At 32.3% G+C, this 24,546-nt stretch overlaps 1 protein-coding gene across 5 annotated transcripts in view; it reads right to left on the bottom strand.

Moving 5' to 3' along the window:
* The window catches only part of LOC116426014 (uncharacterized), a 236,726-nt gene that overhangs the window by 32,403 nt on the left and 179,777 nt on the right, over nt 1–24,546 (bottom strand). For all 5 annotated transcript variants that reach the window (XM_076364450.1, XM_031974440.2, XM_076364452.1 and 2 more), the window contains one exon: nt 16,659–16,727. In XM_076364450.1, the coding sequence (XP_076220565.1) occupies nt 16,659–16,727 (69 nt within the window). The remainder of the gene's footprint in view (nt 1–16,658; nt 16,728–24,546) is intronic.

Genomic DNA, 24,546 nt, shown 5'->3' with positions numbered 1-24,546 from the left:
ATATTTTCCACGTCCCCCAGTGTCAGGGATATTGTGAAAAATATAGTTTCAACTCTGAACTTTGGGGAGTGTTTTCACCTTCGAAGTGGATGTTGGCTGATAAGAAAAATGTGTCAAATATTTTCTTGAGAACTATGTTTCACGTAAGTTTCATCAGAACTGATGTGTGTTTATCGAAAAGATGTGTTAGATCGAAACTGTCGTCTGTCGGGTCTAGTTTCGATGAACCGCCGATGAAATGAGTGCTGGTGATTTAACTCGTTTAAGTCCAGAATTTAGTTTAACCCTATGCACTCGAGAGGTGACTCTCACTCACCACCTGATTTCACACTGTACAACTATAAAATTTGATATTTAATATATCTTATATAACGCATCAATTTGAGAAATATTGAAATAAAAGTTAGTTCCATAAAATATCGTTTTTATCTCATCAGAAAGTGTTCAAATATTCCTAGTGAAAATCTTCCGAGTGCAAAGGATTAAAAAATCCTATTCTACGCGCAATGAAATCGGATAATGAAGTGTACATTCGTCAAATGCAGGCCAAATGTACTTATAATATATTCTAACGATAAACTAAATCGAAACGAGGAATTACATGTTTGTCTAGAAAAAGTAAATGAATTATCGTTGAGAAAGTTAGCACCATTCAGAGTTTCAACGCTAAAACTACCGAGCAGAGCTTTAAGAGCCGAGGAAACGCTTTAATGATAAAATCTTCAAAAATTCTAAAAGTGGAGTTGATTGATTTGGCCAATGAGCGGTTCATTTATTATCCAAAGCGTCATCTTTGATAAGAATTTGATAAGAATTCTAATCTGGAAGTTAACACTAAACTACCGAGCAGTTACATTGACTTTTTGAAATTTCTCTGTAAGAACTCCAAGAGTGCATCTATTGGGACTTTAATTAATTCTCAATTCAGTCTGTGTATGGGTAAATCAGTATTTTTAATAAATTTTCAGAGAAACATCTGTTACTTTTTCAATAATTGCAAAAAGAAGAAATCAGGCATGTGTCGTTTTGATCCGTTTGGTAGTTGTAGTGATAAGATGACGTGTATACAAACAAATTGCTCGATAACAATAACAATAAGAAAATTGATGTCGAATAAAAATATTTGGTGACAAGTAGCTGCATAATAACGTAATATGGGTACTGCAATACTAAATCATTAACCTTTTGCACTCGGAAGTTTCTCACTAGAAATATTTAATATTCTTTGACGAGGCGAAGACGATATTTTCTGAAACTAAATCGAAAAAAGCTATTTTATTCCAATATTTCACGTACCGAGGCACTATACGAAATTCAACATTGAATATCAAATTTTATAGTTTTACTACGTCCAATCAAGTTGCGACCATGAGTCACCTTTCGAGTGCAAAGGGTTAATAAATATTTCTGTTACCATTTAGCTTTGTTATGAAAGAATAATTATTACGATACAAAACGCTCGAAACTACGTGGTAGTCAACGTGTTAAGGGGACCTTACACTTTCTTGGGTCGGAAAAACCGACTTTTTAGAAAGTAATTCGGAAGTATCATATTTTAATAATATTTTCTGAAAATTTCAGAGGAAAATTCGAAATACAGGCTGCGTTATTTCGGCCGTGTTAAATTAATTTATTAATTATTAATTAAATGAATTTAACGAGAGAAAAAAGAACTCTTGAGAACGTGGCGTATGAGGAGTCGGAAGGAATTTTGTATGCAGCAAGCATAGCTGATTGAACCTAAGTAGATTTATATGTGAAAATTCGTTTGTCAAAGCTTCAGACGCGTTTTTCTCAAAACGTTTTTGTAACTGGCGTGCATGATAATTCAAAAACCATTTAATCAATGGGTCTGAAATTTTAAAATGTTCTTCTACACAACAACAGCTCCAGTATAGACCAGAATAAATAGGATTGATTAATTTTGTCTTCAATTTTTAACGTTTCTTTTACGAAGAAAATGCCATTTTTGAGACCACCAACTTTGGAGGTCCACCATTTTTAGAATTTTTGATCAAACAAAATAATCGTAGTCTATACTGGAGTCATAGTCATACTTTTTCTAAGGGTAATTCCTTTTTCTTTAGACGTTCCAGTGACCCGTAATCATGCACGCCAGCAGATCAAAATTTTTAATTTGACCTCCATGGGACTGCAAAAAACCCCTATAAAATATCATTTATAAAATTATATACAAATTTTTCCTTGTATTTGAAAACTTAAGATGTATGTCAACAAAATTACGGACTCAAAAACTGTTTTTCCATTACTTTATCAGTCCCACAGAAATTGTCAAGATTTTCGACCGAGAAAGTGTAAGGTCCCCTTAACTAAGCGTAAGTGAGGTTCACGTTGGGAGGATCGAGATCGATTCTCTTATCGAACGGCCACGCGGAAACGGACGCAGCCGACTCGGAAATAGTAGGAGCCGAGCAAAGAGGAGAGAGGAAGATGCGTACGGATCGATAGCGCCGATAGCGTGCCACTATGCAACGCTCGGTAGACAAGCAGACTCTTGGGCGTGTCTGATCTCCTATGCGCAGCATCCTGAGTAGCAATGGTCACGGATCCGAACGGAACTTGTACAGCGAACACTGGGTAATGGCAACACTCAACAGGAGAACGTTGGAATTATAGAATCGATTCGACCCCAAGAAACATTTAGCCATTAGCATGGCGGACGTAGAAAAGGACAACGCGAGTGAAGGAAAAAGGAAGACTGGGGTCGAAGTGTTCGGTCACATTAACCTCTTGCCTTACAGTATCCTGTGAGACTCGTGGCGAACGTTTCTAATATGATTTAACCCCTTGCCCTACAATATCGTGTCAGACTCGTGGCGAAGATTTCAGATAGAATTTAACAAACAAATATTATTCAATTCGTTTGAGTGAAAATTATATATGGTTCCTCTCTTATCGATTATTACACCTTCAACCATGTTGACGTGGACATGGAATAAGGCTGAAATTTCTCTTATTTTCGATAAATTTTTAATAACGAAGTAGTCAGATTAATCTCAGTGGAGAAAGAAATCATAGGGTAAGGGGTTAACAAGTATGACATTCAGTTCTTTTGAGTTCTGGACGTAGAAAGAGCAAGGAATTTTTTGTTTTACTAGTACATTGTTAACGATCAATAGTTGTAACAAGTGCAATTGCCTTTTGTCTTACAATATCCTGTGAGACTCGTGACGAACGTTTCTAATATGATTTAACTCCTTCTCTTTTGGAAGATTCTAAATAGGATTTAACGAACATAAATATTATTCAATTTGCTTGAGTGCAAATTAGATATTATTCCTCTCTTATCGATTATTAAACCTTCAAGCATGTTGACATGGAATAAGACTGGAATTTTCTCTTATTTTCGATAAATTATTAACCGTTTGAGTGCCAAGCAGCGCGATCGCGCTTCTCCGTTTCATTGCGTAAAAGTGCCAGTTTATTGGCTGTTTAAGCTTATTTATATCTTCTCCTTTTAATTACTTACTTTTATTTTTGTTATTACCTGCTTTGAACTGGAAAAATGATACGATCGCACTGTTTAAAATTTGTTTTTGTAATAATAGAAAAACGTAATTCAGTTTCTGAATTGAAACGAAAGAAGCGCGACCGCTTGGCAGTTTTTGAACAGGTTTTCCCAAAAACGCGTGGGACTCAAACGGTTAATAACGAAGTAGTCAGATCGATCACAGTGGAGAAAGAAAGGTAAGGGGTTAACAAGTATGACAGTCAGTTCTTTTGAGTTCAAATGAAACACTGCTTCTCTTGTTAGTACCCTTTATGGTTAGAGTGAATTTAGTCGTAGAAAGAGCATGGAATTTTTGGTTTTACTAGTGTATGTTAACGTTGAATGGTTCTAACAAGTGCAACTGCGAAATTAAATCGAAGGGCAAGGGGTTGAAGGCTCGCGAAGAGCTTGAGACTTTTAAATCAAAAATCAAACTGTTTTATTTCTGACTTTTGATGAATGAAACTTTTACCATTACGTTTGTTATGACGTTTTGATTAAAATGACACCAAACATGATAGAATTACGATCGTAATTGCTTGTATAATAAGCGATTGGAGTTTTGGATGTAGAAAAGGACTGCGGATAAAAAATAAAGGCGTTGAAATCGTCGACTTCGACGATAGTAACTTCGACATGTTACACCATTAAACCGTGGCCGGTCGACGCGGGCTATGGTGTGTGAACGTGGCGAGGATATGGTGGAGATGACGATGTTGCAATTATCCAATGTTCACTGTATTAGAATTCGTTAGTTATGAGGACCATGTAGAAGGATATTTGATTGGAGTAAATTTGACTAGGATCGAGAATTGATTGGGAAGAAATTTTGCAGGAGAACCAATGTCGAATGAAAATGTTTAATAACATAACTAAGCTGTCAATAGTGTAATGCAAGGATTACAACGCCAAATAATTAAAAGCTGTTCCTGCTTTTCTTTTCTACAAAAGAATAACTTCACGGAGAAACGGTCAAGATTTTCGTGGCGCTTAACGTGTTAAATGTTGATAATCTAAACGTTCGAATACTTTTGCGTAGGTGTATAATTTTTGTTATTTTATTTTATATATTTATGAAATATATAATTTTTCATTTGCGACATTACATATCTAGTGGTTCCAAACTTTTGATCAGCAATGTGTATTTACCATTTTAAGAGTCTGTAACCATTCAAAACTCGTCCAGCACGTCCGAAAATACCAATACGAACAGGAACTTTATCTTTTATCAAGAATAACTCTTTAACCCTTAGCACTCCACATAGTTTTGTGATATGTCAGCAGCGCTTACCAATTTTGATAGTAGTTCTACTGAAAATTAACAATGTTATAACATTTGTTAGATCTTTAATTCCCTTCTCAGTACAAACTTTGTATATTTGGAAGGTCTAATAATCTTAAGGTAGTTTTCTTAAAATTCATTAAAATATTTAATATTAGAACTGGTGCAATATTGGAGCCTACAGAGTTCAAAGGGTTAGTATCAAGTTTCGAGGCTACATTTGCATAATACTTTTTACTTAAAACCACACTCCGAATCAATTAGCAAAGTTTCATTTTCTTAGGGTGAAACACCCTCCATAAGGGTAGTTTCTGATCTTACTAAAAAACTAAGGCCAGAATCAGATTCTACAATTCCGAAAGCCTTAGGAATAGGTTATCGTGTAATTATTCATACAAAAATAACAAACATACGAGTAATGCGTATGTATTTAGTCCGGGTTTTTACGATTCTGGCCCACTGCGGCGGCGTTCCTTTCTTAGAACCGATAAGCGATCGGCGAGAAATTTCGGTCAGGACCGGTCTCTTCTTTCGGTTGTTAGGTTCGGTAAGTGGCGGTTCCCGAAAATAACCGGAGAATATTAATAGATCGGTTAAGGAGAAACCGGGGGCGAGGCGGGAGCAGACACATCGGTAAACACCCTCGACGCGGGAGAAGAGGGATGGATATTTTTGAACATCACTATTCTGTAGTTATGCTGCTCGACCAATGTCGACTCATGTGCTAGATTTCTAGGTCTCGGATACGGAGATCTCGGATCGATTTCTACTTTTGGGATTACCACTGATCGCGACGCGCAACGGCGCCTTTCGACGACGAACTGGCCGAAATTCAATTTTCGAAGTATGCACCAGCGTTTTACGGATGCAGCAGATTTATTGTATAGTGCATCTAATATCGAAATTTTTTAAATATATTCACTGGTTACTGAGACACAGATCATCAAAGTTTATGAAATTTTAAGCTTCTTGATGTCTGGAAAATTAGGGTCCTTTTAATGTGCTAGGGAAAATTTCTCTTAACACATTGCGTACCGGTTAATTTTTAGGAAACTGAATTCTGTGGATGGCGAGTTTCAGTGAGATCAACTTATATCATTATATATAGGGAAACTCAGATGTCATATTGTTATGTAATATATTTTAAATAGATAATCGATTCGAATTAATATTTTTTCAAATGCTTTGGTAGTTAGCGAAGTTGCATAGCTAAGTGTCTTTATGTAAAAACGAGATTTCTCGTTAACAATGCGCAATGTGTTAAATTTCTTATTTAAGACAGTTGATTATTAAAATAGATGGTATGAGCATGTATTAGATATAAAAATAAAGTGAAATATCCTCGAATTTACAGTTGTAATTTCTTTTTCAATGTACTATAAATCTTAGGTCACCGGAAACACAGGTCACCGAGTGTCATGCTGGGACAAGTTTCGTGTCAAGTAACGTGCCTAGTATCGTATCCCGTTGAGAAAATTTGTCAAAATTTGCTGTATTTTGAGATATTTAACCCTTTGCGGTCGGAGATTCTTTGAAACGTACAAAACCTTCAATAGATGAAGTTAAATTATGTATCAATTGCTTAAATAATAGAAAAAAAGGAAACTAAGTGCTGATCTCTCGCTGTTCGAGTAATTAAATCATTTATTGTAATTTAGTCTTCCAAATATGAAAATTTCATTTCGCCGAAATGTCGACATTCGTCTGCAAAGGGTTAAATTTAATGTGCTAATGATGGGTGTATATATATTATATGTCTGCCACACTAAATCATGTTGACGATATCTCTGGCATTAGTAAGATTAATATATTTGTAACAATCTAATATAAAATAAGGGAATTTCTCTGAATCATTGATACAATCTTACTTAACAATATTTTCGAAATTGTAACTTGCCAAAGCTTCAGTTCAGAACGGTCGGTTTAATAATTTTTTTAAAAGTAAAGATCTTTCCAAAAACGTTTTCAAATTATCATCGTCCTATTAAATTCGTTTTAATTGCATGAATTTGGTCAAAAGTTGAGAAACAATCAATTTTTACAAAAATTTACTTAAGAATTACGTTTATGCCATTAATGTTAGATTCGCCATTTTGTATTTTGCATTTTCGAAAAAAATATTCAGATCTAGCAACTCCAAGGACATAAGTATACCAATTTTTATAAAAATCCTATGCAATTATAAATTTTGGCCAGGTTTTCGTCGAAAGGCACCACTGTGCGACGCGTCTTGATATACTTTGGCGAGGAACTCGTTGCGAACAGGACCGAGCAATAAAATGTAGCGGTGCCTCCTACGCACGCTACTTAACTGTTTGCACTCGAAAGCCTTCCACTAGGAATATTCGGATGTATTTTGAAATTAATCTAACGATAATTCACAGATAAATTAACCCTTGCCCTATAATATTGTTTCAGACTTGCGGTGACGATTTCAAATAGAATATAACAAACATAAATATTATTTAATTATCAATGATTATACTTTAGAGTAAACGTTGACATAGAATATGCCTAGAATTTTTCTCTTATTTTCAATAAATTATTAATAACAAAGTAACTGAATCGATCACAGTTCAGAGAGAAATCATAGGGCAAGGAGTTAAGGAATAAAGCTATTTTCTTTCTATATTTTACAGTAGATTATACAAAATTCAATATTAAATATTAAACTGTATCTTTTTGCTGTATCAAATTAAATGGTGAGTGAGAGTAACCTTTTTTTAAATTTATTCATTTTTTGTAATCTTGGTGTCTTACTTTTTGGGGTCTTAGCTTGAAATTAATCCAAGTTTGAATTTTTCCACACCTTTAATTTTTACTACTACCTAGTAAAGAAAGGTAGTTTTGATGATTGATTTTTTAATAAATCAAAAAGGTATATAAATAAATAATGATTAATTCTATTTCTTGTTTCTGTATTTAAACAAATAAATAAATTCAATTTAATTTAAATAAATCATTAATACTATATAATAGTGTTTTACTACATTACTGTCAGTAATGTAGTAGTTTTTCACTACTAATTGATAACAGAGATTTATGATCATTACACATCTGGTATATAATTCGTCTTGAACGGACTAATAATTTGATTTCGTAATGCAAAAACTAAAATATAAGGTACTAAATATCCCAATAAGTACATTCCCATAAACCTTATAGAAGAATGTAAGAAAGTTGATTTGACTGTTTAGTATTATTAATGTTAAAGTGTATAATTAGGAGAAGAAAAGTTAAAAATTATGGATGAAAAAATATAAGAGCAATGAAACCTCGATTATCCGAATTAATTGGAAGATGGTTCAGATAATCAAATATATAGTTTGGATAATGCAAGTTTTTACAACTATAATATGGTTACGTGTTAAAAGTTTGTTTTACAACGTTAGGAAATAATTTTTAACCCCAGGGCACTTTCGTAAAAATATTCAGTTGTACACTCAGGCACCTGGCAGATTAAAAAAAGAGGAAGAAGAAAAAAGGAAACGTCATATATCTCTGCGTCTGAGCCAGAGTCTGTTTGATAAATCCAACGGACAAGTCCTCCAACAGACTCGAACGAAACGCACTCCGCATTTTTCTTTTCCTTTTTCATTAAAGTCTGCCAGCTTGGTTGAACTTTACTTCGGGAGAACATTTAACAAATTTTTTTTACATACATTGATAGTACTTGACGAGGAAAGATTAATTTTTTAGTTTCAGATTCAAGAATTCATTAGTTCACAAGTTATGCGTATATAAAGTTAATTAATAAATGTGTACTTATATATGAACAGCTCACTTGCTAAATTGATTAACTTCACCTATTGAATTTTTTAAAATATTAGTGCCAAAGAACTTGGTTTACTACTAACTACTTATATTTTATACAAATTTCTTTACTAATAAGGATTAACACCAATAAATGAGAAAATTTTGTTGGTCATTGAATTATTTATTTCAGAAGCCAATCTAAATAATTCCATACTCTAATTTAAATCTTTGGTATTATTGTTAATACGTAATAAAAATTAGTTAAGAATTTTTGTAATGCAATGATGTAATACGAAATGATAACAATAAATTGTTTATTGTTGTTGTATCATCATAAAAACAAATAAAATATAAAAAATATTTAATCAATTACAGGAAAACTGCCACTGAACCAGTCACTTGTGATTTTTAAACAATTATTTCGATTTTGGTATCAGTCTTTAAAAAAAGGAAAAAAATATACCGTTATAATATTATATAATAAAGCTTTTCTGCAATATACAGAAATGGAGATTGAATTTGATGTTTATTTCACTCGCTAAATCCATTACTCCTTCAATCATGCAAAAATTGTAGTAATAATAACGATTACTCCAAGGATATTCTACTTTATACATTTTATACGTCATTAAATAAAGAGCACATCTGTAATAATACATTTTACAATATTTATTTGAATTTATAATTGTAAAGGAATTTGAAAAAAACATATTGTATTATTTTATCACTTTCCTCCAGTTTTCGTTGTATAGAGTTAATCGATTCGGCAAGTGAATCATTGAAATGTCATAGGCAACATTGATTTCCATCATTTTCAAATGTCCCCAAGGTCATCCTTTCGAACAACCTTTCCTCGGATTTCCATTCACGTAAAACGAATCCACGTGGACTGGATCGATGCACATAAAAGATATTTTTGTAGAAATCAATAATAACACTAAAAATCCTCGTTCACAAGGAGTTAACAGCGTAAGAAACTAGATAACAGGTTAACGTAAGAATTGTGATGCCTAGCAATTATTATCAATTATAATTAATACATAATTGTTTGTATTTATTTTTGCTAAAAATCGGTGCGTGATATATGAAACGCTCAAGATTATCGTGGCAATTAACGCCTTGCCTTATAACAACGTGTCAGACTCGCGGTGAAGATTTTAAACAGAATTTAACAAACATAAATATTACTTAATTTTTGTAAATACAAATTGAACAGTACTCTTCTGTTACGAATTATTATAGCTTCGAGCAAACATAGATGTAGAACATGTCTAGGATTTTTGTCTTTTTTCAATAAATTTTTAATAACAAATCAGGTGTGTCGATCATAGTTGAGAAAGAAATCGAAGGTCAAGGGGTTAATGTATTAACTACCACCTAAAGTCCCAAAATCAAGAACATTAGAAAAGTAGAATTTAAAATAGCCAAATTATATTAACACTAGAACTACCGTACCAGTCGAAACGACTAGTTTCGATTTCTTTGTTTCGCAATTATTGATATCTTCAAAGCATTGAACATTCGAAATGATCTTGAAAATAAATAATTTCCTTTGAATATTATAATGAATGCCCGAAGAAACCGAAAATAATCTATTATTACAATTTTTATAGGGACTGCATATTAATCGCATTAAATGCTCGGTAGTTCTATCGTTAAATTGATGGTCCAAAGTAAAGTTCGCTCGTCATACATATTTATCATTGATTAGAGTAGTCGCTTCAAGAGATACAAAGTTGCGGGTCTATGCGTCTCGTTCAGGATTTCGTTTATTTTGGTCCTGGCTCGTCGTTCGCCGGTCCCGATATTTCGACTATTTCTCAAAGCCGACGCGGTCGAGCAGCGTTATAAATAGTCACTAACGTAACGCGCGCGTGTGCCTCCTGGAAATCGAGTCCTTGGAACCGGAGCGCCGCGTTGCGTATTCCCCTTGAACCGCGACCAAGATCGCCGGGCAATCCGTCAAACGATTCGAGATCGATGCGTCAGTCACATGAATCGGTGCACAGTGCTCTAGATCGTATAATTAGGATAACAGTCCAGAAATAAAGGTGGGAGAATCCGAGTATTGATGAATGTTTCGTGTGCTATATACAGGGTGTATTTAGTAACTGGGACAGGCTGTAACCGTGTTCTTGTTGAGCTTAGGAAAACATCGTAAAAGAAAACTTTATTTATTGTAAGATGCCAGACTTTTCACAAATCTATTGACGCCGTTGCGAAGTGCAGTTGCACTTTTCGTTTTTAATGAGACCCTTTGTTCTTTTAGATAAATTGTTCTTTGGCATTGTTTTACGGGAAAATGGTTGAACCTCTTACTCTATGATCTATTTCTTAACTATGATATAAGTACCTTATCATTAATAATTTATTAAGAAAAGAATGAATTTTGTTGCTTGTTCTTGTCCTTTACTCTAAAGATTAACGATTAATAATAGAAAAGTAATGTTTAATTTATATTTAAAGAAAATAAATAACACAAATTTCTCAAATTCAGTTTAAAATTTTCATCACGAGTCTGACACGACATTGTAAGTCAAGGGGTTAAGGTACTATCATTGGAAACTGAATGGTTTTCGGAATATATCACTTTTGAATCACTGAATAATATTCAAAGTAAAAAATCTTGAAAAATATTATGGTTTCGATTATAGTATCTTAACGTTGTTTTAAGTAAAATGACGCAAAGAATTGATTTATGTAAAGACAAATACAAAGTACCAATAAAAAATAATTAGTGCAATTGCATTTTGCAACTGTGCCAATCCATTTATGAAAAAATGGTACTATAGTGTGATAGAGTTTGTTAAACAGTGCACAGCTTTCCTTTACGATTTTTTTTAACTTCAATAGAAATCAAGTTGCAGCCGGTGCCAGTAATTAGATACTTAAAAATAAAGCAAAGTTTCTAGCAACTTTTTCCAAACTTTTGCCGCAACCTACGTATCCAGTTAATTAAGCTGTTAAACGGTTTTATTTGAAAAACTTATTAGCAAGTTAGGAATTTTCTAAATTTAACACTAAAACCACCAAGCGGGTCAAAATGACCCATTCCTGATTCCCTCTTTTTGCAATTATTAAAAAGATAACAGATGTTTCTCTAAGAAATTATTAAAGAAATTAATGTAACACTGCCGAAACCGAATTGTAAATAAATTAAATTTTCGATAGATACAGCCTTGGAGTTTCTATAGACGAATTTCAAAATGTCAATTTAACGGCTCGGTAGTTTTAGCGTTAAATTCCACCGTATTTTAAAATCAGGTAATTTCAATCATTTGATTCTGTTCACGTTCCATTTAAAATACACGATTGTACAGAAAATAATATTGTGATCAATAAAGGAATAATATCAGAATATTTCTTTTCAATTTAACCGTCTAGACCATTCTGCGCCGAGGTGAAACCTCGTTCGATCATCGGCCTGCGTCTGTCGAGATCTTTAACCCTTTGCGATCCTATATTGAGTCGACAATGAATTTTACTGCGACGCTTAACCTCTTCGGACCTGATTTTCATACGAAATTATGTACAATAATAACGCTAACGTCTTGTACACAAGAAGATTTGTGTACATTTTCAATGATTACATAAATAATGATTGCTTGTAAAGTGTACAAATTTCTTCAAATCTATAACATTTGTTAATTAACATTAGATTCAGGATTATTTATTGTACACTTTATTGCACTGTTCAAAATGACGTGCACTTACATAATAACGAAAGATTGCTATTCAATGCATCGCGAGTAATGACATATACATATAGCGAATAAAAAATGATAGTATACTTCGTTGCCTGTCATAGTTTTAATATTTTATCAGATGATCAAAACAGAAAACAGTGTACATTGTAGTGTGCATTAAGCTTCAAAGGATTAAACGCTTTATCATTTTCTATTACGGTACTTATCCATTTTATCAATTTATACTGTTATTATTCATGGTAATTTGATGTTTGTAATATGCATGTGTAAAATTATGCATGCATAATGAGTATGCATGTGTGTGTATCGTGAACAAATATAAATATATATTTATTACAAATATAAATATTCTAGAAACATTTGACACGCGTGTAAAATAAAATAATATTTTAGAAAATTCTAGTTGTAGAAATAATTTGAAAAAAAATCGTGTCGTTAAGTATAGTTTATTCTAATCTTTCTCCTACAATAATTGTACAATATACTGGGTGAGTCTCGTAATACAAGGTCAAATAATAATATAAGGTTCAAATAACTCGAAAATTATTTTTCGAGTATATTCCCGCGACAGGAAAAAATGTTTTATACAAAAGCTGCTTAGTTTCCAGGGGATAAAAGAGCAAACAGCGGATTATAATACTGTATATCCTCTGGAAACCAAGCAGCTTTTGTATAAAACATTTTTCGCGCCATAAATAATTTTCGAGCTATTTGAAAACCTTATACTCCATTTAAAAGACAGAAATTGATCTTGAGATCTCGATAAAAAAACAAAACAGAGTGAAACCAATTATAATACTGTATATTTTTTATCGAGACTTGAAGGTCAAGTTCAGTCTACTCAATGGAGTGCGTAATATTTCTAGATTTGAGTAGAGCATCAAATTTTACGTAGAAAATGATCATGCGAAACAAGGTCTAAAATGAATACTTACTTATTAATGAATATTAACAATTACAATATTTATAATTCATTAATTATTATTATACAAAGTAAGGTTCAAGATTAATACTCACTTATTAATGGATATTAATAATAATATTTATAATTCATGAATGATTAATCAATGGGAAGATTCATTAATCACCCACTTTTCCCTCAGCAACGCAATGTCTTATTTCTTTATTTCTTTTGTTATTTAATAAATCTTGAACTAGCGTTATTTGGCATTTATCGAAATTTGCTTTATATAAAACTTTAAACTTTATATATTGCTTTATATAAAACACATTTTTTAATCAAATCAGTGAAATGAGTTCAATGAATTTAATAAGAAAGATTATAGTTATAGTTTTTGAGCCGGTTATCCAAGTGTTAACATTAGAAAACTACCAAACAGGTCAAAATGATCCATAACCAGCTTCTTCTTTTTGTAGTTATTAAAAAGATAACATACTCTGAAAAATTACCAATGAAATTGGTTCAGCAACACACAAATATCGAATAAAATTAATAGTACATTAATAGAAAGGTTAACAGATGCACTGTTAGAGATTTTGTAGGAAAGTTTCAAAGAGTCAGGTTGACTGCTCAATAGTTTCAGCGTTGAAGTAGATATATAATTTCAACTGGTGTTCCTACAGTATCCATTACAGTCAATATACATATGTAATCAGGTTATCAGCAAACGATGAACATGTTCAAGCGTCTCAGTCATCCGCCTATTACTAAACGTGACGTCCATTACTAAGCATGGTAATAAAATAACCACTTTCCATAATACCAGTTTTACATTCACTGAACTTCAAGAACACAAATGAGATACTAACTTGTCTTACATTGATAATACGTGACATCTTAAAAACGCTGTATCCATAAATACGATCTGTCGTTGTAAATGAAGTTGTATTACAGATACGTTGAATGAATATATTTCCTAATGTCACACGATTAATTTAAAGATATCTCAAAAAAAAGATATTGAACTTGGAAATTCCAAAAATTATGAAACTTTGGGTGTAAGTATGTCTAAGACATTGCAATTTTTGTTTTGCGCAGAATTCCATCTTGGAGGGGTGAAATCATCCCTTGAAAAAAATGCAAATTTTTCTTTCTCCTGGATTATCTTGAAAATGATAAGAGATTGCGAAATAAAGTTCCAACGAAAAATATATTGATCTTTTACATCTGTAAAATTGCAAAATAATATTTTCAAATCAATAATTTTCAAAATCAAAATTTTGAAAAATTTTATTACGCAATTTTATGTACGTAAAAGAACAATGTATTTTTCGGTGAAACCTTTGTCGCAATTTCTTACCATTCTCAAGATAATCCAGAGAAAAGAAAAAATTGCATTTTTTTTCAAGGGGTGGTTTTAACCCTTCACAGTGAAATTCGATATGGGAAAAAATTGCAATGTATTAGAATTGATTTACTCTGCTTACATACAGTTTCATAATTTTTTGAATTTTCGGGTTTGATACCTTTCCTTGTTAGTGATATAAATAATATTATTTTACAATGTAGAGGATACATTTTCTGTTTGCAATAACTGAATGAACAAATTTTGAAGCAATTTGTGACATCTATTGAAACATTGCCAAACATATATATTTGAAAAGCGTCGACCGGTGCCAATAATAGAGAACATATTAACACATTGCATACCGGCTAATTTTCAGAAAACTGAATTGTGCGGATGGCAATTTTCATGAGGTCAATTTATATCACTATACATAGAAAAACTCAGATATCATATCGTTATGTAATATATTTTAAATAGATAATCAATTCGAATGAAATTTTATATTTTTTTCAATGCTGTGGTAATTAATGAAGTTGTATAGCTAAGTGTCTTTATATAAAAAGGAGATTTCTAGTTACCGGTACGCAATGTGTTAAAATGATTTTCCGTGAATTAAAAATCTCTTTAATTGTAAAGATCTAGATCATTTCGTTTTCGTATGAAAAACAAAGAGTAAACCTATTTAATTCTTAATTATTTCTATTAATTGGTTAAAAATAATTCATTAGGGAATGATGATGAATCAATTAAATTCATAATCCTTCACCAAAACAATTTAACCAATTAACCAGTGGTTTTATTTAAAAACCAGTGGGTTGTCTTTATAAATTTCTTTCAAAATGTATAATAAAAAGAAAATTAAGCAAAATCAGATATAATCTATCAGAGAAAACTGTAGATTCCTTATGTCTTTTACAAAATTACTTCAAAAACAAAAATTACAATTTTTTTAAATTCCTTTTCTTTGTTTTTAAAGTTGTTATTGCTAAATTGTAGAAAGGGAATTTTATCTTTTCGACTTGTGCAAGAAATAAATTTTATCCTTACAAAAGTGCATAAATTTTTATAAACTCGATTGCTTCCAAAATACATAAAATAAATAAATATTGCAAAATATTTTATATTTTTAATTATTTTTTAGTAATAATGAAAATACTCGACAAAAACAGAGTAAGTGTACTTGGCAAAAAATTAAAATAAATTATAACCAAATGACGAATATTCCTATCATATTATTTTACAAGATTTAAATTTCCATTGTATGAAGATTCATTATTATTCATGGAATAAGAATGTACAGGTTATTAATTCACAAAGGAACAATATGTAAAAGAGAAATGTTTGGAATGAAACATGTAATTTGTTTATAGTGCAGAGTCATATTCAGCGTCTGTAAAAGTTACCGACTGGAATAATTAAAGCTGACATTCCCTATTTAAATTTTATCTAATTATTTCTCGAGTATCGCGTTTTGGTTATTAATATTCAGTTCATTATCATGCTACACGTGTTAAAGTTATGAATATCTTAAATTTTACTTTGAATAGCAACAGAATTTCTTTTCTTCATAACCAGTATACTCGTCATTAATCAAAAACTTGCCATTTTTCTATGACGAATATACTCGTCATTAACCAAAAACTTACGAGCCCTTCAAAACGAGTATACTCGTCATTAACCAAAAACTTACCAGCCCTTCAAAACGAGTATACTCGTCATTAACCAAAAACTTACCAGCCCTTCAAAACGAGTATACTCGTTATTAAAAAAAAACTTGTCATCTTTTCTTGACAAATATACTCGTCATTAAGCAAAAACTTACCAGCTTTTCAAGACGAGTATACTCGTCATTAAATAAAAACTTGCCAACTTCTCGAGACTAGTATATTCATCATTAAACAAAACCTTGGTATCTTTCTACGACGAGTATATTCGTCACTAAACAAATACTGGCCATTTTTCCACGCCGGTATATTCGTCATTGAACAAAATCATATCTTTTCAAGACGAGTACATTCGCCATTAACCACAACCGTTCCACGTGTTCATGACGAGTGTACTCGACATAAACATCGGAAGGTTTTAATCAGTTAAAGATATTACTAATTTTATCCTTTAATAGCAATGGATAACGGACAAGAATGTAGACTCACCGGCGTAGGGACCTCCGCACGAAGTCGACGCATCCTTCGCGCCCTTGCCGTCCTTGTTGCTTCCGTTTCCTGGAACAACCAAACAGAAATATTCTCTCGCGATCGTTCCTATGATCGTGCTTCAACGAATAAACCAACAAAGCTGACCAACAAGTTGTCCTACGCTCGAGCAAAAGTAACGAACACGATATAACCGCGAAACGATAATGAAAGCCGTGTATGCAGGGTGTTTTGTAACACATGGAACAATCAAAACGACGAAAAATAATGAGACAAGTTCATAGAAATATGTGGGGGATGTTCGCGTTATTTTTGTCCACCGTTTTTCTTGGAAATGGTACAGATGAGAAAAAAGTGGCCGAGGATGCAGTTGTACTGTTTGTTGCGACCAACACAGTAGTGATAATAATTTTTTATGTTTATAGTATTTTTCAGGAAACCAAGGTGGTTTTACATTTTTTTCATAGAATACTGTATTTTTTTGTTTCTTTACATGAAATCTTATATATAATTTTTATTATTTATATGAAATTATATGAAAGTTTATATGAAAGTTTATTTATTGTTAATATGAATGAAAATATAAAATATTGTAATCATAAACATTGTTGTTTACCATTTTCTTCTCATATTTATTATTTCCAAAAAAGACGGCGGATAAAAATAACGTAAACACCTTGAACAAAAGAAATTTGAGTACATTTTCAATAATGAAATGAATAATAATTATTTATAAATTGAAGTCCCTTCAAATCTATAATATTCGTTATTGACACTATATTTACGGTCATTTATTGTACACTTTATTCCCCTGTCCCTAGAGTATGAAATATTAAATAATTAATTCTAATTGCTCGATAATTCTAGTATTAACTCCTTGTCCTATTGTATCGCCAAACACCTGACGAGAATTTTAAACTGAATTCGAAAATTTTGAATATTATTTATTATTTTTGAATATAAGTGAAATATTACTTTTCTATTATCAATTGTTATCACGTTGACTGCCACGACAGTCACCAATAGTCGTTCCAAATGACTGTAAAACAATTATAATTTAGGGTAATTTCGATTAAGATGGCCCAATTTCATTAAAATTGTCAAAGATTTTTTATTGTTTTTAGTGCCATACTGACTCTTGTACAGAGATCTATTTAACTATTCTTCTTACATAGGTATACTTATTGTCATAAATATATTTTATTTCTTGTTAGGCATCAATAATATTTATGATGTATTAGTTCTTTTCTAAAAAGTGGACCATCTCTCCTTGACTTACTCTATCAGATAACCAATATCAAATGAAAACGATTGACACGTTGACTGCCACGGTGGTCACCAATGACCGAAGCTTACAAATTACTTGATCGCAACTACAATAAGAAAATCGATGTCGAATAAAAATATTTAGTAACATAAGCAGCTAGATAGTAGTGTAATATGAGTACACTGATACTAAATCATTAATAATTAGTTCCAATACCATTTGCCTTTATCATGGAAGAATAAGTATTACTATGCAAAATGTTCGAAATTCTCGTGGCAGTCAATGTTTTAATAATAAATGACAAGTAATACATAAAGCATTTGTAATTTTTCGTGGCGATCAATTTGTTAACCTTTAAAGCAAACGTAAACATAGAATAAGTATTAAATTCTTTTTTTTTTTTTGTTTAATTCAGTGATCCTTAACCTGGGGTGCTTGCATCTCTGGGGCTGCGAAAAAGCATTTCCAGGGGTATGAGAGAAATTTTAGAATAAGCAGAGTAAGCCAAACCTAATACACTGCAATCTTTTTTCGTCCAAAATTTCAGATTGAAGGATTGAAACCACCCCTTGAGAAAATGCAAATTTTTCTGCTTCGTGGATCATCTTGAGACCATTAAGAGATAGTGGGAAGAAGTTTAAACGAAAAATATATTATTTTTTCACGAATACAAGACTGCAAAATAAAATTTTTCAAAATACCCCCACCACCAACTCTTTTTGAAAAATTTTATTTATTATGCAATTTTATAGTAAAAGAACACAGTATTCTTCATTTAAATTCCTTTTCGCTAAAAAGTTGTCATTTTTGTTTAATGGGTAGTTTCACCCCTTCAAAGTGAAATTCGACAAGAAAAAAAGGGTTGGTGGTGGGGATATTTTGGAAAATTTAAACTTTCTGAACAATTTGATCTTTCTGAAAAATTTGATTCTGCAATTTTATATAAGTGAAAGAACAATGTATTTTTTTTTAAACTTTCTTTTACTATCTCTTACCATTTTCAAGATACTGGGATTATAGATAATACGTGGCATTCAATGTGTTAAGCACAGTTATTAAAAAATCATAGGACAAGGGGTTAAAGTAGGTCGCACGCAAGATACACCCTGTATACGATTCGCAAGACAAAACGCGTTGCGAGGGCTCGAAGAATAAAAGCGAGAGTAAGCAAATCGAGCGCGTGCGTATTGGTTCGCACGTACAGTTGCGAGACGACTCGATGTCTAGCAGAATGGCACATGGGCGAGAAGAATCTTTCTTGATTGATTACATGTAACCTTATCGTTAAACAGCAAATTAGCAATGACATAAATTACGAGTTAGCAATGACGATCCTTCTCGCGATTGGAAGAAGGTTTCTAAATTAACGCATTGCGTATTGATTGATTTTTAGGAAACTGGCTGACGATATTTAATGAGAGTAACTTGCATCACTGTACGTAGACAAATTTAAATATCTTATTACTTAACCCTTTTCGAATGTTGCCATAATGACCACTTCGAGCTGTTATGTCTGAAATCGATAGCTACGAATGAACAATTTAATTACTATTCAAATAATGAGAGACTTATATATGGTTTTTTTCTGATATTTAACCCTTTGCGGACGGATGTCAACATTTCAGCGACATTGAATTTTCATATTTGGAGCACTAAAAAGCAAACAAATGATTTAGTTACTAAAATAGCAAGAACTCGGTACATAGTTTCTTTTATATTCTTCAAGCAATCGATTAATTTAGCTTCATCTGCTGGAAGATTTATATATTTCAGAGAATCTCTGTCCACAAAGGGTTAAAATTTCGAAACATAATTCAGTGTTTTATCAAAAGAGTTTTTAGAGGTTTGAAAAATTCTCGACCGAAATGGGTTAATATGTTCTAAACAAATAATCGGTTTTGAGAAAACTGAATATTTTGTTTAAGAGAGACTAAGAATCACTTACAAGTTGCTTCTGAGATAAAATTTTGAAAATTCAGCTTAGAAAAAATATAAATATGAAGCAGAAGATCACAGTTATACATATACAAAAGATCAGAACTTTTCATTTGATAGTTATCAATTAAAAAATGTCTAAAGTTTGCCTATATTTAGGATGTCTCTGCGTGGTGTCCCTTCTTAACCCTTGGGGTTAGGTGGATTTCAATTTATCCCACTACTTTCTGGCAGTTAATTTCAAAAATTTGGATATTTTGTAATTCATCAAACTTAAATAAAATTACTTATACTCTTATATTATTATTCCGTACAGGTTCGAAAATTTTGTTTCTTTAAAACTGCGCGCCCTAAGAGTTAATCTTTTAACACTATTTCTACCGAAGGTGTTAAAAGTCACCTTCTGAAATTTACCTTAAAATCATTTTTTAAGCTTAGTTGCATATTCTAAATTAACTTGCCGACTTTTCCAATAACGATTATGAAATTAACTGTAAGAAATGTCCAAAATTCAATGGAAGAAAAATTATTAAACTGAGAAAACAATTATAAGTTGAAATTTCAAGAAGTGTCTTTTGACACCTTCGGTAGAAATAGTGTTAACACATTGCATACCAGTTAATTATAATTATCAGAAAATTAAATTGTGCGGATTTTCAGTGAGATCCACTTATACCACTATCTATAAAAAAAACTCAGGTATCATATTGTTATGTAATATATTTTAAATGGACCATTAGTTCTAATCAAATTTAATATTTCCTTAAATGCTGTAATTATCAAAGTTATTTAGCTAAGAGTCTTTATATAAAAACGAAATTTCTCGTTACCAGTACGCAACGTGTTAAGGACGAACGTTGGCATTTTTGAGATATCAAACGTTCATATTCGAGGTACAGAGTTAACACAACATACAATGTAATCATTCGCATAACAAAAGGTCAATGAATAGCTCCCCCTTTCTTTACTCTGTAGGATTTCAACATATAATCTAACTTTCTCTACCGAAGAATATCTCAAAAAATCCTCATCCGCTAAGGGTTAATACTATCCGTACCGAGAAATAACCGGATTTAAAATTCTGCGTTCTCTTGTTCATTTAATTTTATATCAATTCTTATATTGTCCGATTAACCCCTTGCCCTATGATTTATTTCTTAACTATGATCGATATGAGTACTTTATCATGAATAATTTATTAGAAAAAGAAAGAATTTTTATGCTTGTTGTATTTCTATGTTTAATCCAAAGATAATACAAAAATAATATATAATTTACATTTAAAGAAAATGAATAACAATCAGATTTCTCAAATTCAGTTTAAAATTTTCGTCATGAGTCTGCCTCGTTATTGTATCTTTTCCTCTTGTTTCTGTTTCCATGAAAAAAATTTATCATCTAATTTACATTTAAACAAAATGAATAACAATCAGATTTCTCAAATTCAGTTTAAAATTTTCGTCATGAGTCTGCCTCGTTATTGTATCTCTTCCTCTTATTTCTGTTTCCATGAAAACAATTTATCATCTAATTTTTTTATCTCTATTTTGTAGCCAGTTATTTGACTAGTTACGGAAGGAAAAGTGTCGGTGTGGTTAGTGTTAATGTTCGAACCCATTTGCGACATATTGCATCCTATCACTAGTGGTGGAGCAACACGGAGGCGGTGGAATTCTTCATTCGATCCAACTGCGGGCCGACATTGCATCGCTCGCGGAATTATTCGAACGGAGAGCTAAGTTTCATCTTCGCGGCTCTATTTCTAGAGGGATAATAATAAACCGCGACGCGCGCGTTCGCGCCCCTGCCCTGTCGCGAGTAAATCTCGCAAAGTTTCGGCCACTTTCAACCCGATCGCGCGTTTTCCACCGCGGATAGCGCCACAACGGACGGGGAACAATACGGGAAACGGTTCCGTTCGTCGCGAAAGCAAACTTCGACGAGATACTGTTCCGGGTAGAACATCAGCAGATCGCCGCAGTAACCGATTTCAATGAAACCATCCGATACTGCAAGAATTGGACATTTCGAACAACTTTTTCCTTTGAGACAAATGTCGCTGACATTTAGTTTAAAAGATAACCGTGAAAAACTATGCTACCACTACATTCAATTCTATATACGTGAGCGCGTCCGTGAGACGAACGCAAGTACAGCCGCGCGGTTTTGCGCTGGCAGTCGCCTTCTCGGATTTCACGTGGATACGCTTCGTTGCAAAAGTTTTGACTCTGATGGATAGTCTGAAGTTTTAGGTACAGTTAGGAGAAACACGAGATGCGATGAAAAGTTCTCTGAAATTTTCACTAAAAAACGATACGATTATATTTCATAATTGATTATATTGTCTTTTTGTATTTTTCTTGAAGCTTCAAATTTACCATTGAAATTAAGCATAGTATTGGGAGAACACGAAGTATGATAAGAAATTTTCTGATAGCGTTGAAAGACAACACAATTATATTTAACCATTGATATATATATGATAATTCATTACTTTTTTCTGTTTGCATTTTCCTATAATTTATTTTACTTAATTTCAATATAAAGCTTGAAGCTTTATGGAGTTAAGAATAATATGAAGAATAATATGAAGTTAAGAAGAATACACGACACGATGGTTTTAAAATACATAGCAAAACAGTTTTAGAAATTATTGTTAAGAAACAGCACAACAGTATTTCGAAACACTATTTTCAAAGATGAATAGGCTATTCCAAAAGAATGCATTTCAAACGATATTGAAAACAATGTGTTCCACAAGTGTGTTACGTTCCACGAAGATTACTTTGAAAGGGATCATATCGGTAATCCTGAATGAATATTTCTCAAAAGTAACAAAATTGGACGCTAGAGAAGATGCTACAATATTTAAAAGGGGAAGAGAATGGAAAGAAAATGAAGATGATGGCAAGATTCATGTTACGCGTTTAAGTACTGAATGGCAAGGGAGAAGGAGAGATGGTGCAGAATATGTGGGAGAGCGAAAGAGATAAGACAACGCGTCACGATACGTGAATATACGAGGGAAGATGAGAGAATGGAAAATCTGATGGATGATTCAAGAATGGATATTGAATGGATGAAGGACGTTACACGAACCAAGACGTGAAATGATAAAATGCAAAGTGTAGAGGAGAAGAACAATACATCAGTGTAAGACAGGAGTCACCAAAGTGGTCGATGTAACATTAATAGGGGTTGAAGGGAGAATTGGTTAAAAAATGATTATTATAAAATTGTTATTACGTATATTAACCCTTTGCGGACGAATGTCGGCATTTCGGCAAGATGAAACGTTCATATTTGGAAAACTAAGTCGCAAGCAAATGACTTAATTACTCGGAGAGCAAGAGATTAGTATGTACTTTCTGTTTTTGCTATTATTTAAGCAATCAATATATAATTTAGCTTCATCTGTTAAAGGTTTTCTATATTTCAAAGAATCTTCGTCCGCAAAGGGTTAACAAATGTAAAATTTTTTATAACAAAATGAAGGCATAAAAATAGTAAAACCTTTTTTTGTTTGTAACACATATATAAGTTATTAAAAATAAATTGTTGGGGGTCGATAAAAGGTTTCGAAAATTTTTAAGGGATCGGTGATTAAAAAAGTTGTCGGTGAGAGATGGCCCACGTTTGTTTAAACGAATTCTCACATTGTAAATATAATTGATACCTAAAAAAATATAGTTTATAGAAGTAAATACATATGAAAAGAATAGTTAACACGTTGAATGCCATGGTGGTCACCGGTGACACTCAACCAAATCGAATTACTGTAGTTCACTCAATTAAAAGATGATTACTTGAAAACATTTCTATATTATAAATAATGCACCTGCAATAATAAATGCAATAATAATCATACAATTCAATCTCATAATTTAATATTTCATTTTTTCCATTTTGTGTATTTGCTCAATGAAATCGTGCGGTGTTCAACGTGTTAAAGTCTCAATAGATACTCTTGCAGTTTTTACAGATAAATTTCAGAAAGTCGATTTAACTGCTCAGTGCTTTAAGTGTAAACATCGATAGATGACGCCCATCTGTACAATTACCAGAAATAAAATATTTCCTTTCGATTTTCAACTTTCCCATCGTGTCAAATATGAAACCCTTTCGCGAACAAATTCGTGAGTCATTGTACCGGTGGTGTGAGTCATCAGGCGAAATTTCAAGTGCCGGAAATACGTGTACGTCGGTCGAGCCTTGCGTTCGATTGCCGTTTGCGAGGCGACATCGCGAGCATATTCGGAGAGAAGGAATTTCGGGAAGCTGGCTGGCGTAAATTAAGCCGCTCATTAGACAAATCGATGAACTCCAGTTTTCGAATTTTATATTTAATACGTTGAATGCCGTGCGATTTCAAGGAACAAAATATACAAAATGGAGAAAAATATAATATTAACCCTCTGCGGACGAAGATTCATTGAAATACACAAAACCTTCAGCAGATGAAGCTAAATTATATATCGACTATCTTAAATAATAATACTGAGAAGAAGCTACATACCGATCTCTTTTTGTTTAACCAATTAAATCATTTGTTTGTGACTTAGTGTTCCAAATACGACAATTTCATCTTCTTGGAATGACGACATTCGTCCGTGAAGGGTTAAATCATTTGATTGAATTACATTGTTATGATTGCTCGTTGATTTAGCTGAACTTCAGCGCATTAGG

The sequence above is a fragment of the Nomia melanderi genome, chromosome 2 (genome assembly GCF_051020985.1).
Source record: "Nomia melanderi isolate GNS246 chromosome 2, iyNomMela1, whole genome shotgun sequence".
Taxonomy (NCBI): domain Eukaryota; kingdom Metazoa; phylum Arthropoda; class Insecta; order Hymenoptera; family Halictidae; genus Nomia; species Nomia melanderi.
The sequence above is the reverse complement of the archived record's forward strand: the minus strand, read 5'-3'. Positions and strand labels throughout refer to the sequence as shown.